The sequence below is a fragment of the Melopsittacus undulatus genome, chromosome Z (genome assembly GCF_012275295.1).
Source record: "Melopsittacus undulatus isolate bMelUnd1 chromosome Z, bMelUnd1.mat.Z, whole genome shotgun sequence".
Classification (NCBI taxonomy): domain Eukaryota; kingdom Metazoa; phylum Chordata; class Aves; order Psittaciformes; family Psittaculidae; genus Melopsittacus; species Melopsittacus undulatus.
The window spans coordinates 38,882,897-38,898,439 of record NC_047557.1 but is presented as its reverse complement, the minus strand read 5'-3'; the positions used below and the strand labels follow the sequence as shown (position 1 = coordinate 38,898,439).

General features: G+C 37.9%; 1 protein-coding gene across 1 annotated transcript in view; it reads right to left on the bottom strand.

Moving 5' to 3' along the window:
* Window positions 1-15,543, bottom strand: part of TRPM3 (transient receptor potential cation channel subfamily M member 3) — a 385,189-nt gene that overhangs the window by 108,908 nt on the left and 260,738 nt on the right. Inside the window, exons 4-6 of the mRNA XM_005154951.2 lie at window positions 11,873-12,086; window positions 8,166-8,290; window positions 2,250-2,421 (exon numbers count right to left, since the gene is read on the bottom strand). Coding sequence (XP_005155008.1) covers window positions 2,250-2,421; window positions 8,166-8,290; window positions 11,873-12,086 — 511 coding nt within the window. The remainder of the gene's footprint in view (window positions 1-2,249; window positions 2,422-8,165; window positions 8,291-11,872; window positions 12,087-15,543) is intronic.

Sequence of the window (15,543 nt, the reverse complement as noted above, 5' to 3'; positions counted from 1 at the left end):
TCTTATTTGAAGGGAATACAGTTTTACTTGTCTTTAATATATGAGCACAAGATTGAAATTTTCCTTTGTGATTAGTGTGTGATCCCTAATATTCAGAAGAGAGAACTGCACTGGAGAAAGATAACTGAAGCAAAGGAATGTAAATAAGACGAAATGACAAGCCTAGCATGTAAAAGTCAGGCAGGCTTAAAAATAAGAATAAAATCTGCTTTCAGCACTATTGTCCAGGGGTAGTCTGTGAAATAAGTTACCAACTGTTTATTTGGTTTTCTTGCCCTCTGCTCCTTTGTTTGGTGATTACCTAAAAATTGTACCTTTTCCCAACTCTCCAGCAAACAAAAGTCTGATGCTGTCAGTATTCTTTGACACCTCATATGCTTACTACTGGAAAATGGGAATGATACACATGCATGGCCGCACATACTCCTATCTGGATGAAGATGCCCTTACAGCAGTGCCTCTACAGGGAGAGGGTGAAGGATCTCCATTGGTCTGATAGAAAAGAGGGTAAGAAAAGGCACCTGAAAGTGACCATCTGTTTGGCTGATCCAACAGGACATGTGGTAACTACTCTCATCCATATGGTCACCTTTCTATTAACTAGAGGACAACCAGGACTCAGTCACCTTCTTACAAAACAAAGGAAAACAAAATGTGGCAGACACATTCAGGATGTAACTGAACCAAGACATACTAATCTTACCAGCAACCTTTCTTCTTAACAGCTCTCTCACATAAGTATTTTGAAGCGTTGTGAGACCAAAGTGTTTTTAGTTTATAAGAGAGACAGATTTTGAAGGAAGAGGTTAAATGAAGTTAGAGTGCCTCAGAGAAAAAGAGAGAAGGAAAACAGATACTCGTGCCAGGTGAGGGGAGAATGATGCAGAAAGAAACCAGAGAAGAGAAATCCTTCATTTTTTTGTAGGTGTTTGGAGAGGACAGGCAAGAATTTGACTTGAACCATCAAAGTTTGAAGGTTCATCCATCAACTACTTTTCAGCAGATAAGCCTCTTGTTCAAAACTGAATTTTGCTAGATCTCTCTAAAGAAATTTATTTTTTTAAAATAAAGATTTCTCCAACACAATGTTGTGCTGTAAACTGCAAAAGCTCACATATTTCTTATAAATGTTCTCAAAATGATTATTATTTCTAACACAGCTTCCTACAGTTTGAGCACTTCATATATACCATTTTAAAATGTGAATCTTTGTTGCTGGTCAACCTAGGATTAGATCACACTATCTCAAACTGCTAGGGAAACACATAGGCATGCACAGACCACTTAGGATGCACACACATTTGTTCACACCTATGCACTGCTCTCTGAGAAAAAGCAATATATACTCCAGTGTAATAAAAATAATAAGTCTTTGGTGTGTGTTGTTCATGCAGTGGTGTTGAAAGGTATAAGTAGCACACCATTTTAATTTAAGCACAGACTATGCTCATCATATGGAAAACTTTATACAGTAAGACTAACATGCTAACTTATCCTCATTGACCCAGCTTGTAATTCATTATCATCTGATGTGTGAGAGTCTAAGTTTATAAAAGGAAAAAAAAAACCTTTTGAGAGAAAACCTGGGGCTTTAGTCTAATCATGATGGGGAATTTATCATTGTGATTGTAAAGGATGAGGTTAAAGGACTGTTAAATACTCTGCCTCTGGCTGTGGCTAATGAGAGCTGCATGGGAAAAATTAACAAATATACTGCAAATACCTGGTAACACTTTTGTGGGGTACTTTCTCTGCTTCTAAATATCAATAGGTCTGGGACTGCTTGAGTTATCCAGTCACTGCTCTTACAGTCATGCACGATTTTATATAACTCTACACACTTCAACCACCTCTCATCTAATGTGCAAAGTATCATAAAAAGCTCTTCCTTACTTTTTGCCACCCTTTTCTCTACCTTTTCTAATTCCACTCTTTACAAAAGGTAGGGAACAGAACTGTATAATGTTTTAAGGAGTTGAGGGTAGCAAAGACCTAAGCTAAACCTGAAAAGCCATGACAAACACTGTTTGAAACTTATTGGAAACAAAATCAGCTATTTGTGCTGTGCCCAGACTCTAAAATAAAATTTTACTATCTTTGCTCAGCACTATTTGCTTTTGTTAGCTCATGCTCACCACTTTAGACAGTAGACTACTCCCCAAAATACACAGATCATCTTGCTTAGTTAAACTCATACTGTCTTTCATATAATTGCAATTATAGAAGAATACAAACAGAATGTTACTCACTTGTATTTATCTTCTGAAGTGAAATGTGCTTTTCCAGCTGTCTACGAAGTTTCACCTCGGCTCCATATTTACCAGTAGTCCCATTGTCAGCCAAAATAAAATGAGAATGCATACTGTTGAGCACTGTCAACTTACTCATGGGATTGGACATTGTCTGGTATGGCCGGACCACCTGCATTTTAGAGACAGAGGAGAAAAAAATGTATGAAACAGAAAAGACTCTCTAAACCAATTATGAGATGCCAGCTGGCAAGATGATACAAAAGAAAAAAAAAATTGCTTTAAGCACTGCACTCAAGCACGGCTGTCTTCTGTGTGTAAAGTAGAAAATAACCTTAGTTCTTAGACCAGTGTGGCCACATCCTGTAAACACTGGCTTTTTAGACACAGACACTACTTAAAGGGTTTTCCATAGAAATCTGTTTCAGTGCCATCGATGACCACTGTTTCAGTGTCGAGTCAGGCTAACAGTCAGTCCTCCAAAGGTCTGTGTAACTATATGCACATTGTACATCCTGTCTTTCAGTAGTGTTGCCATAAGTCCTCATCTCATCTGACTGAAATCTTTGATTCTTCCTTCACAAACTCTATCAAGCACCATGTCGCCTGTTCTAGCCCAGGTGTCTTGGAAACTCTTGGAGAGGTGTACACGCAATATCATACCACATTTTCAATTTCCTTGGAAAAAACTACTGGCCCATTTAAGAATGGTATAGTACAAAGGCAGTTGCTGGTATTCACAATAGCTTTAGAAAGTTTCGTACAACAGAAAATTTGCTACACTTCCTTTGTTTTCATCATGAGAAACTCTTTTACTAACAGTACATTGTTGCCTCTAGACAGGCAAAATATTAGCATTGCACCTCATTTGGCTGTTAGCTATTATAGCGGGTATCCCATGACATAAGAAAGACTAACTGCATTGATGTCACAAAAGCACTTGCACCATGTCGAGGGATCCTGGCTGATTATTCAAAGACATTTGCAAGAAATGCATTGTTTATGTATGTCTTGTCTTTTCAGAAAGACATAACCCCTGAAAATTTGTAGAATAAAGTCCCAGCTGAAGAAATCCTGAATTGACTTGTCCCAAAACTCAGCGGGGCTGTACTTCATCTGCAAGGAATTTTCTTCACAGCTCTGGCATGGTTCATTTTGCAAATCTAACAAAATCTTGTGCTTTTTAATGCACAAGTATACACTTAAGTTTTTACAAAAATGCTTGCAGACAGAAATATATCAACTTATCAACTTGTTCCTAAGCCTCTCTCCCTTTTTCTTAATTGAGACACAATTCTTTATAAATAATATGTGCTAGTAATTTATTATTATCGCTTATGAATGCTTGAAGCACTCTGGTCAACTCTTGAACGTCAAGGGGAAACCCACAGACTTCTTTTGCTGTTATGAACTGTCACACAGAGGGTAAGTACTCTGTAAGTCCTGCAAAAGGAGGAAATAGCTCTGAAAAGATCAAGAGGCAGATGGGCAACAGCAAGGTAGTGCACTCCACTGTGAGAACAGGTGATAGTCTTGGCTCAAGTTTCTTTTATCCTGTTTCTTTTGGTGCCCCATTCATAAAATATTTATTTTGCAGGCATATATAGCTTAGCAAATATTGATATGTAGCTGGAACACATTCATTAACTAGCTTCTGAAGATGCAGAAATCATGTATCCCATGCCACAGTCAGAAAGAAAAAATAGTCTCACACATGCCTAAAAATCAAATAAAATCAAACTAAAACAATTACAGATGTTTTGAACTAATACCTGCATCATCTCTCAATAATATAGTGGGCAGAGGCCAGTGCGATCTAACAGAAGAGGAATGACTTGAGTTGCTCATTCACTGTATGATTACAAGCTGCTGTGTATGTGATCCTACTGACAGCTTCTGGTTTGTGCCTAAGAGCCACAGCTCAAAACTTTGTAATGCTGACAGCTTGATCTGCAGCTCTTTGTAGCTGCAGCACCAAAGGCTCCACACACTGACTCAGAAAAGCTGCTGCAGGGCAGACTAGAAGGCTATGCTTTGGTTCTGTGTCTGCTGTTTAGCTACAAGGTGAATCATAATAAAGGTTACAGATGTGAAAATGAAAATACAATTCTTTTAAATTGAACTGTTAACAGCATGCACAACAGCTGAAATACATTTCTTTAAATAATAAATTTCACAAGCCACACTGTCAAACTGTTTTCCTGATTAAAGGATAAGCAAAATCTTCAGGAAGGCAAGAAAATCCCAGGCTTTGATGCTGTTTCCTTGAGGTGAATTGCTTTTCCACAACACTCAGCAGATTTTCAATTTCTCACTCTTGCAGTTCCCATTCCTTTATTCTTTTCAATTCCTTACAATTTACAGGTAAGTTTAAAGGTTGGGAAAACTTTGACTTTAATATGCTCTCATCCTCCTTCTGCATTGAGAAGAGGGAATAATGTCCCCTGGCATGCTTCTCTGCAGAGTTGAAAGGAAGCATTTGTGTTTAAGATAACCCCTCTAAATATAGGCTAATGAATGTGACAGCAGCCATGCTTTGAAGCAGGGAAGCTGTTCAAATTAAGCCTTCTTCACAGCCTTACTGTTCTGGGGTACACCAGGGAATAGAGTGGTTCTTGGTTTAATTTAGAGGATCCTGGAAGCATGATGGTCCAAATTCCCTGTGTATGCTACAAATATGCTAGTCCTCAGCTTTGCCCCAGGCATGCTTCCTACCTTGTAGTCTGCAATGAGAGAGCTGAATTTCTTTTCGTCACAGCTTTCCTTACTGTAATTATTTCCTGACCCAGCCTGTAAGGGGGCACTGATACTTTGACATTGGGTAAAAGGTATAGTGAAAAAAACCTGTGAACTATTTATGATTATTTGTAATCTATTTTTTATTTTATATTTTTTTCCCCAGCAATTTGATTTATTTTTAAAGAATAACATCTTTCTGGAAGGAATTGAAAAGTAGCTACCAAAATCAAGTCAAAATTGGGAACAGCAAATCCAGTGACAATAATATATATATGTACATATGTATATATAATATTATATTATATATAAGTAATCTATACTTACTGATTACTTGAGGACTAAACAGACACTGAAAAGAAAGATGTGCCTTCTATGAAGACTCCCAAAGCGCGCTTTTTTAAAAGGAAGAATGGCTGTGTATGTTAGGAGAAACTTGTTTATAATCCAAGTTTTCTACAAGACTGAGCAAGCTACCTTACTTTCTTAGTTCTTCTATCAGCAAATTGGAAGTAAGGTAACTAACTACTTTTCCCTTGTGTGCTTTGTTTTTAAATTAGAATCTAAGTGTGTTGAGAGGAGCACTATTTTCTGCTATATTGCTTTTACAGTAGAGGAGTAAGATGGGTCTCTTTAGGGATCTTTAACCATCATAATGTAACAAATGGCAGACAACAGTAATATTTTGCTTAGCTTGGCCAGATCTCTTTATGGCTCTGAGGAAAGCCCTTAGGATTCCCAAGGCCTGACTGATTCAGATAGACTGGTAAATGTAATAAAACTCCTCAGCTATGACTTCAAAATCCATACAGGCAAGGCAAGGGCTGGTGCATTAGTGGAAGCTCAGCTCTGCTGGGCATGCCTGACTTGCCACAAGGTGCAAAGAGGAAACATGCACTGGGTCATGTGCAATGGCAATAACCCCCCCTGTTTTTTTCTCCCCCCCCTCCAAATCCCATGACTAAGACAATTTTCTGTATATGTCTGATGCTGGAAGGGTATGTTTTGACAACTCTTCACTTTTGATCATAATTTAACTAGACGTAGTGCATATAGGCATAAAGCCACACTGATGCTGGAGTTTGACAAGCCTTTTACTATTGGTTGACTTTTCCCCTCACCCTGCATAATCCTTTGTGGTCTTTGTTTCTTGCTTAATGATGATTCATTTTACATGCTTTGGTACTATTTATATTTCTCCTTCTTGGTTCATTTCACAGCATTCACCTCTAATGAGCCAGTCAATACAGTACACTTTGATTTTTAAAAAGCTTTCAAAAAGCTTCCTCACCAAATGTTTCTGAAGAAAATGCACACACAGGATAAGAGGGAAAGTCTTTTGAGGTATTAGTGTCTGGGGAAAACTGAGGGGAAGGGAGAGAAAACATTAAGGAGGAAAAATCAATTTTTGCAGAAACTGTTACTATGAAGATTTAGAGATACAGGTAGTCTACCTCAAGCTGCATCACATTCTGTTCAACAGAGTTGTAAGAGATTCCAGGTTAATAAGAGTGTGAAAAGCTACAGACTATGAAGAGTTAAAGAAAGTTTTCATAAAGCAGCCTGAGGAGGCTATAAAATGGAAGGTGGAATTTAATATTGGTAAGCATAAACAGTATCATTACATGTGCATTAAAGATGAATAAAACCAGAAGTGCTTCAGCATTACATCATGCTATTGATCAATCAGTTTATGAAAATAATTGGGTCCAGGAGGCTTGGTGAAAAAACTTCAATTTTGTCTATCACAGATGCATTTCAGAACTATTTAGAGATGAACCTGTAATTGTAATCCTACTGATATAATTGTGGCTGCCTTAATGGAAGACTTTATCCAAACTTGTTTTCTTTATGCTTTTTTTAAACTTTTGCCACTTTCTGTTTGATGATCAAGTTTGCATTCAACTTCTTGGCTTCCTGTTAAATTGGAAGGATATTTAAAGGAAAAAGTCTCTTAATGAAACCAGAATTTGGGGGGTGGGGGTGGGGAAAGAGGCTGTTCAATTTGGGTGGAACAGCTGAGAAAATGATTTTAATTAATTTATTTCTGTAAGAGAGGTCCTTTAACAGGTGGTGACTAGCTGTGAACAGAAGCTGGTAGCTTTGGAACAGGTGGAAATAACTAATGGAGAAATTAAAAAGTCCCCAAATTCACAACTAATTTGATGTACTTTCTTGCCTTCTTTCTTCCTGCAAAGCTTCCAGAACTCAGTTGGCAAAGACTGCTTATTTGAAATGGATGTGTACATTATACTTACATAACAAGACACACCTCATATTTGTGGTTAGCTATTTCTGCTGGTCATTTTTTTGCACTGCATCTTAGATGAGTTTATTAGTGACTCAGAATTGTTGCTGCAAAGTCCTGTCTGTATATATTGGTAATCCTATTATACAAGCACTGGTAGTATTAAGGGTAGAAAACCTCCTGCTAATACAATTGCCTCTAATGGCTGTACTTTAACAGTGAATTGCAATGAATTCCAGTTGGATCAATTTCTTCATACTCACTGTAATTCCTTCTGACCTAACTGATAATTGAATGTTCTTCCCCTTCCAAGCTTGCTAATGGTTGAACATCCAGAGAAGAATGTTGTAGTGTAATGTAGACATGAAAAACATTCATTATGCAGAATGAAGCCTATGTCTCTTCTCCACTCAAAGTTACCCCACTGGTTCTCAGGCAGGTTGTTTGTGAATGAACTAGAGGTGAATGAGGGTTAAAAAAGAGGGCTCAGAGAAGCTTTAGGTAATACATAACCAGCATAAGTAAACTGCATATGTACTTAAAATAGGAGAGGTTAATCTTTCTGAGTGACCATATAGGTTTAAAAAAGAACACATTCTGGTACTGTTTCAAAATTAATCAGACTTTAAGCTTTGCAATCAGTGTTTTCTTAAGCACTTTTCAGGGTCATAGCATTCTAAGAATGAAACTTCAATGTATTTTCAATGAACTTTTAAACAAACTTTCTTTATAATTTAGTTCTAACAACTGCACATTGTGGGATTTTTTTTACCGTTCCTATGTCAAAATACATAATGGAAAGCCTGTGTATGTACTGATTTTTTGCTGCAGACGTAATTCTATGCAAAACTAAGTGAGGGACAGAGAGAAGAGGAAAAACAACTGGAAGACTTATACAGATTGGAGGTGATCTATGTCCATATAGGTCTTACATCTTTGCCAATCAGATCCTCTTGATTTTCCACAATCCCCCAGGGAGCTATACCAATGGTGCAGATCTTCCCTCTAGATTTTGAGGCATGATCTTTCAGCGCATCTCCAACATGCCGAATGACTCCTGGGGAAGAAACAGCGTAAAGCAAAAATCCATAATTACATCCTTTTTGTTCACTGTGGTATGGATTTAGTACAGAATTCTTTTTTAGGAAACACCTATGCATACACTTACAATTAAGGAAAGCCACGAATATACTCCTGTTGATTATTATTACTGTAATATTGTAAGTCTATTTTACCTACTCTAAAAAATACTAAAGTAGCAAGAAAAAATTACAGAGCTCTAGAAACAGGAATGCAAATGTTGACAGCTGACTGTAACTGATATATCTGCACTTGTCTTCACAAATGTATATGCACATGTAAGCATTTGCATCCTTCCCAAGCACAGAAAGAAGCACAAGAATTACACCCTCCATTCCCCTGTAAAAAAAAAAAAAAAAAAAGTATGGCACATAAATGTTCCCTTCTGTCTGACTAAGGGATGTAAATGTGAAAACATCATTACACCACCCTGTGGTGAGCTAGTCTACCATTCTTTCCAAACAAACTCAGTCACCTCACATAGCTTCCAGCAGAGTTTTAGAAGCCCCCTGAGGATCAGTGAGAAACCAAAAATTAGCACAGAAAGAATGACTCTGCCAGCTCTTTTCCAAGTGATTTCTGATAATGGTTCTTGTATGCTTTAGGACAGCTTTGTCACTGCTTCAGTGGCATCTTTTTGCAGTGGACACGTGCCGTTCCCCCATCCTTTTCATATAATACTTTTTTTTACCTGTGTATCAATAACTGTTTTTGTGATGTGGTTGCACTGAAACAAACCTGTGGATTGGCTGTGGATGTTATCTGTAACTCAGTTGTGTGTTTGCTTCTAGTTTGGAGTCCACACTTTAAAGATGACTAGATTGTAATTAACAACAGTAACACAATGGATGTGTTTTCAGCTGTAGTTTTTCTGCACTGTAAATGAACCATGTAAGAAAAAACTCCACAACTAAACCTTTAAGTCCAGGAGTCTGATTTCCTTCTTGTGGTGGAAAAATAAGAAAAAAATCCCAACCAAACCTGTACCTGCAATCGAGTATGAATTAATCTATGATCCAGCAACCTGAAATCTCTCTTGACTCCAAAAACATTCTGCAGCTTGGAATAATCAGCTTTCTGCCTGACATGAATATTCAGAACAATTTAAGTTATTGAACAGTCATGGCTATAGCCATGTATGCACCATTTCTGTCACATCACTGATTCTCAGTCCAACAGCAGTATTTCAGAATTTTTTTAATTATACTTTTCCTTAAGAGAAATCTGATTTAAAAATTCATCATCAACAGAAAAAACTGTACTCAGAACTTGCCAATTTGTGAGATTTCACATAGAGATAAACTACTTCATTTTCACCTACAGAGTTTGAAAACCTAGCCCCAGAGCAATAAATTGCTATCCTCCAGAAATCAAAACCAGCAATGAGATATCACTGGTGATGCAGAACTGCTTCTGGAACTATATGTTCTTAAAATGACACTCAGTAACTTCAGCTTTATTGTTTTATTTAGGTAATTTTTGATTACAGGAAAAAAAAATCCTTTTCAGCAGTAATTATGTGGACTTCCTTGGTTCATTTGTATTGTTTTGTCCTTTGCAACTACGATGATATGAGAAATGGTCTGAAGCAGATGTGCATTTGCCAAATGCATGTTACAGTCAGCCCTTGTTTACAAGATTTCTGTAGTTTGATTTCTACAGTTCCTATGCTAATCCACTGCAATAAGTGTACAGTATTATCTACAGTTTTCTAATCTGTTTTTAACTTAAAATTTATATCTGCCATCTTCAGTACACTACGATGTCAACTAACGTAACTATTAACACCATAGTATACAAGTCAACATTTAACCTGATTTTCTTCCTTGTTCTGCAGAGATGGGGGGGGGGGGGTATTCTATATATGTGATACTCCAGAAGCCTTTTTTCTCCTATTTATACTGGTACTGTGATAAAACTGAATATAGTTTTGTCATGGTTTAAGCCCAGCTGGCATATCAGAACCACGCAGCCACTCACTTCCCCCTTTTTCCCCCCTGCTCCTCCCTGGGTGGGGAGGAGAATCAAAAGCATGTCAGTCCCACAGGCTGAGCTAAAACCAGCCCAATAACTAAAACATAATACAAAACTACTACTATTACCACCAATAATAATAACGATAAGGAAAATAACAAGGGGAGAGAATATAAAACTAAAAAGGGAAAAATATCCACACTAAACACAAGTGATGCAAAATACAGTTGCTCAACACCCACTGACTGATACCCAGCCCAACCCAAGAGCGATCTGGGCCTTCCCGGTAATCCCCCAAGTTTATATACTGGGCATAATGTGCTGTGGTATGGAATACCTGTTTGGCTACTTTGGGTCAGGTGAACTGTCCCTGCTTCCTTCCAGCTTCTTGAGCCCCTCAAGAGAGTGTGAGAGACTTGAAAGTCCTTGACCAGGGTAGGAGCTACTTAGCAACAACTAAAACATCAGTGTGTTATCAGTGTTGTTGCCAGACTAAAGTCAAAACACAGCACTGCACCAGCTACTAAGAAGGAGAAAAACAACTGTTACAGCTGAACCAGAACAAGTTTTAAATTTGACGTGCTTCGGAAACTAACAAGCCCAAGACTCCTATCAAGCATTCATATTCAAATATGGAGGAGCTGACCTAAACTGCACTAAATTTAATGCCTGATAGAGTGATTACAATATTTTCCATAGACAATAAGAAGATACAGTCTGTGCTGTTAGTAAATTAATAAATGATAGCTTTGTTACTGCAGCAAATGAGAATAACATAAGAATCTTCAAATACCTGTCCCAGCTCAAAACTTTTTGGATTTATCTCTAGCAGAACTGTTTGACTTTTCCCTGAATCTGTCCTTCTTCCTGCCTCTTCCAGGGAGGGTAAATGGGAAGCCACTGCTCAACCTTTTCTATCTGGGGAACCATATTTTGCAGTTTTTCCCCAAAACCTTCATGCTTTCTCCCAGCAGAGCTGGGCCAGCTGCTATCTTGGGTCACTAGGACACCCATCTGGGATGTTACAGATGTTCTTTGAGTACAAATGGTGAAGTTATTGTTCCTGCTGCAGGGGCAATAGAAAAACAATAAAATAAAATAGGTCAAGCTGTCTACAAGAAAGGAAAAAAAAATAGTGATACTTATTCACAATAAAGTTTTCTACCACATCCACAACAAAGAATCTTTCTTCTTTTCATGTTTCAGGTAATTTTATAAGATAAAATAGAGGTCTTTTCTGTATGAGTGTTTTCCACCTTACGTAGTAAGAGTTCAACTTCAGTTTCTCATTAGTAGTTCCTCCCTGTATCTTACTGTTGTAAAATCTTCATTGGCAATATGCTAATATAATTGCCTTACAGGAGGCTTTATTTTCAGCTCCCCAGTGTTTTTCATGCTTTAGCAAACCTTTTATTCTCTGTCAGTTCTAAGGCTAGTATGAACTTGATATTTTTCTTGTTTGCACATAGTACAGCCAACACTAATAAAATAAAACACAGAATGGCTTCTTATCTCATCAGTCCTGATTTTTTTCTGTGATGAACTCCTAGAAGCCACTCTGCTTTCATTTCAATGTTGCTGTTACCTGTGTTTACTCCTCCAGTGAATATCCACGCTCCAGTTGTCATAGCAGCCTTAATGAGGCCTTTCCCAAAAACTTGCTTGAGTTTTGGCTGAAGCTCAAAATTCTGAAGGCCTCCGTGCACAGAGATGAGAAGTTTAGGAAGCTCAAGTTGCCACTCTTTGGTCATCAGATGCAGAAGAAGGTCAGGCTTTGTGTCAAAAGACACACGTACATACTGCAGGAATAAGGGCAGTAGTGAAAGAGAAAGAAAGAAAGACTGGTTATACACATGATGTATGCAAATGGATGACTGAAAAAAGGCAACCTTTATGACAGAAGCACTAACTAATTGCTAACTTCATGATTTTTCAAAAGTTATGAAAATAGGTAACTAGGAATTATGGAATACCTGCAATTCATATTCTGGACAGTTTTTCTTTATTTAGTCATTGACTGTTTCGATATGCTTAGCAATGCTTGAAAGATGTCTTTAACTTATGGATCTAAAAGCTGGAGCAAAAATTTAAGTTATTGACCAAAGATGACCTGGGCAGTCAAGAGTCACAACTGTGCATTCACTTGTGTCTTATTTTCAAATTAAGGTCAAACTCTACAAAGGTACGAAATAGCAGAAAAAAAAACTTGGTTGTTCAAGCAAAGGTAAATTTTAACTGAGCAAGACTTCTGAACAGGTACTTGTCAAATGAACGATTTAAGAGTGGTTTGTACAGATTCATGAATTTGCCTAACAAGGTACAGGACCAGAAAATGCTATGGAACACATTTACACGTTTGCAGCTCTTGGTTTTTCTCTGTACAACTGTAGCATTTTCCCCAAGGTAGATAACACCCATCTGTGTGATCTCATGGACTACAATTGTCTTCAAAATTTCTATAACATTGGTGTGTCACATATACCTGTCTTCAGGACAAGCCTATCTGGGCTCTTTCTCCTGCTCTTTCTGTTGCTGATGTACGGTTTCACAAAGCCTGTGACAGAATAGATGATACTTTTTTGAATTTTAGTTACATAGCAGATATGGGCCATAGGAGAGTAAAATTCTATAGCTGTTAAGATCTGGAAGGACTCTTTTAATTGAACAAAAATCTGTCAAGCTTCTGATTTAATCAATGCATATAGAGTTACTTCAGCAGTCCTTCGCTTGACGGATTGTGAGCACAGCCACCAGGCAGATAACACAGTGTTGTGGTTTAAACCAAGTCCCCCAACTCCCGGAGAGTTAGGAAGGAGAATCCAAAGAATGTAGCCCCCACGGATTGAGATAAGAACGGTTTAATAGCTAAGGCATAACACAGAATCACTACTGCCATTACCACTACAAATAATAATGATAAAGCCAATAACAAGTTAAAAGAATACAACACCTCACCAGCCACCAACCCATAACTCACTCCACCCTGCCCGGCCGAGCACCGCGTGCTCCCTCCTCCATTTTCCTCTAGAGCTCCACCCTTCTAGCTCTCTCCCCCAGTTGCATCCTGGGCATCACGTGCTATGGTATGGAATACCTCATTGGCTAGCCTGGGTCAGGTGTCCTGTCTCTCCTTCCTCCCGGTCTCCCCTCCTCCCCAGCAGAGCACGTGCTCAGAAAAGGCCTTGAACAAAAACACCCTCAAAACATGCCCACCACCAAACAACTGCTCCCAGCCCAGAAGTTAAAACACAGCACTGCACCAGCTACAAGAAGGAGAAAAATGACTGCCACGGCTGAACCCATGACACACAGGCATCTTTGCTTTCAGTCAGAGAAATCCCTAGTTCTAGCTTATGATAGCTTAATATCCATATATATTACGTAATAATTTTGTCCCTCTTTAACATCATCAGTATCTATTTCTTGCCAAGCGATTGTTATTTTTTAGTAAATCATATGACAGTAAAGTGGACTCCTTTCTAGTTGGGTAAGGAATAAGTACTTGACTTTTCCAGAAGAAATTGCTGATAGGTTTCTTCGCAAGAATGGTTTGTTGCACTGCTGATGCCTGTTCTTAACATTTCTGGAAGCAGAAGCCTGTTTGGGCAAACCGTCACAGAGAAGCAAGGGGGGCACAGCCAGACTGAAAGCTGAGCAAGAATTTGGGAATGCATATTCAATGTGAATCAGTATGTGAATCAGAATGCATATTACAGTGAATCAGTAATGTCCTCTGCAGCACCCAGGCTAGTTTATAACAGCTAATGGACAAAGAACATACAATACTCAGGTCTGACAAGACCATACTGTAACCTTGAGCTCATATACACATGAACTGCATCCTCAGTAGTTATCCATTCAATTTTCTGTGTGGAAGTTGAGAAAAACCTTGCATGGCACCTTATCCCACTGACCAGATGGCGAAGGTAACTATTTTGGTTAGGACTGGAGGGTTGTCAAAGTTTTAACACATTAGCAGAGTTGTCTGGAGACTGATTCTTACTCGTATTGCTCTGCCCTTAGGAAGAGCTGAGGTTGCAAAGGGCAATCCCTAGTTATTGTTGCGGGCATTAATAGCTAGACAACATCCTTCAGGGGGCCTACATAAAACCTTTGCTGGTCAAACTATGTGAATTACATTTTGGGATCATGGGTAACTTACTCTGTTTCATGGTGAAGACAGACTGTGAATTTAAAGAAGATAACTAAAGTGAAATCATATTAAGAGTGGCCATACAAATTTGATGAAAACAGAGGGTACTGCATCATCCAGGATGGTATTAAGATGAAGGCACAAATGGCATCAGATGTGTATTATCTAATCCAGCCAGTGTTTCTTTTTGTTAGCACCATTTTATACCCCAGAATGTGTGACTTCCCTGACCCTACCTTCTTAAGCCTATGTATTAATTTTATTATCTACTAAGACATCTGGATTTCAATAACTAAAATCTATACAGTGAATCACAAAGTTAGAACTATTTTCTTACATTTATTTGAAATATAGCCATCTTTAATTGCAAACAACTCCTTTTACTTTATACTGCAGGCAATCCCCCTCTAAGCTCATAAGACTTAATTTACTTTATAAAGAGTAAATTTTAGCAAAAATAAATCTGAGAGTTCTTTTCATGGAAAATAAAATTTAAATCATCATGGATAAACTTTACTGTTTTAGAAGGGCAATGGCATCAAATATAATTTTCCTCCTGTGCATAAACCTCAATTTTTATGACTGTCTGATCCATTTTTTTGTCTTACGCAGTCTATTTTCAGTTTGGTATGCTTGGGGTGACTCTTTTGCTGTTACTTAATATGTTAACTAGTAAGTACAAAATAATTCTTTTGTCATCGCTTTCATAGTATGCATTAAATTAAAAAGAATCACTTCTAACACTGTTTTTATCCATATTAAAAATTAATTTTTTCAATCTTATGGCAGAATGTCTGGCCTTTTCAGTTTTTGTTTAGAATATTAATGAGTATTTCTGCAGTACCTGATTTCTTTTACTACAGCCTCCAGAGGCAGATTTAATATGTAAATGTAAATTTAAGCTAAACAACAGCTCTGTTATCCTGAAATTCCATGTCAGGTGTATTTGTCAGCTGTAGAAATGATCAGTTCTAATGACAAATGATTCAAACCCTTCTTTATGGGAGGGGTGCACGGCTAGGATGCAGGACTTTAGTTGTTATATGTCAGCAGAGCAGGGCAAGAGAGGAAGCAAAAATGCTGTTTTAACCACAGAACTTACA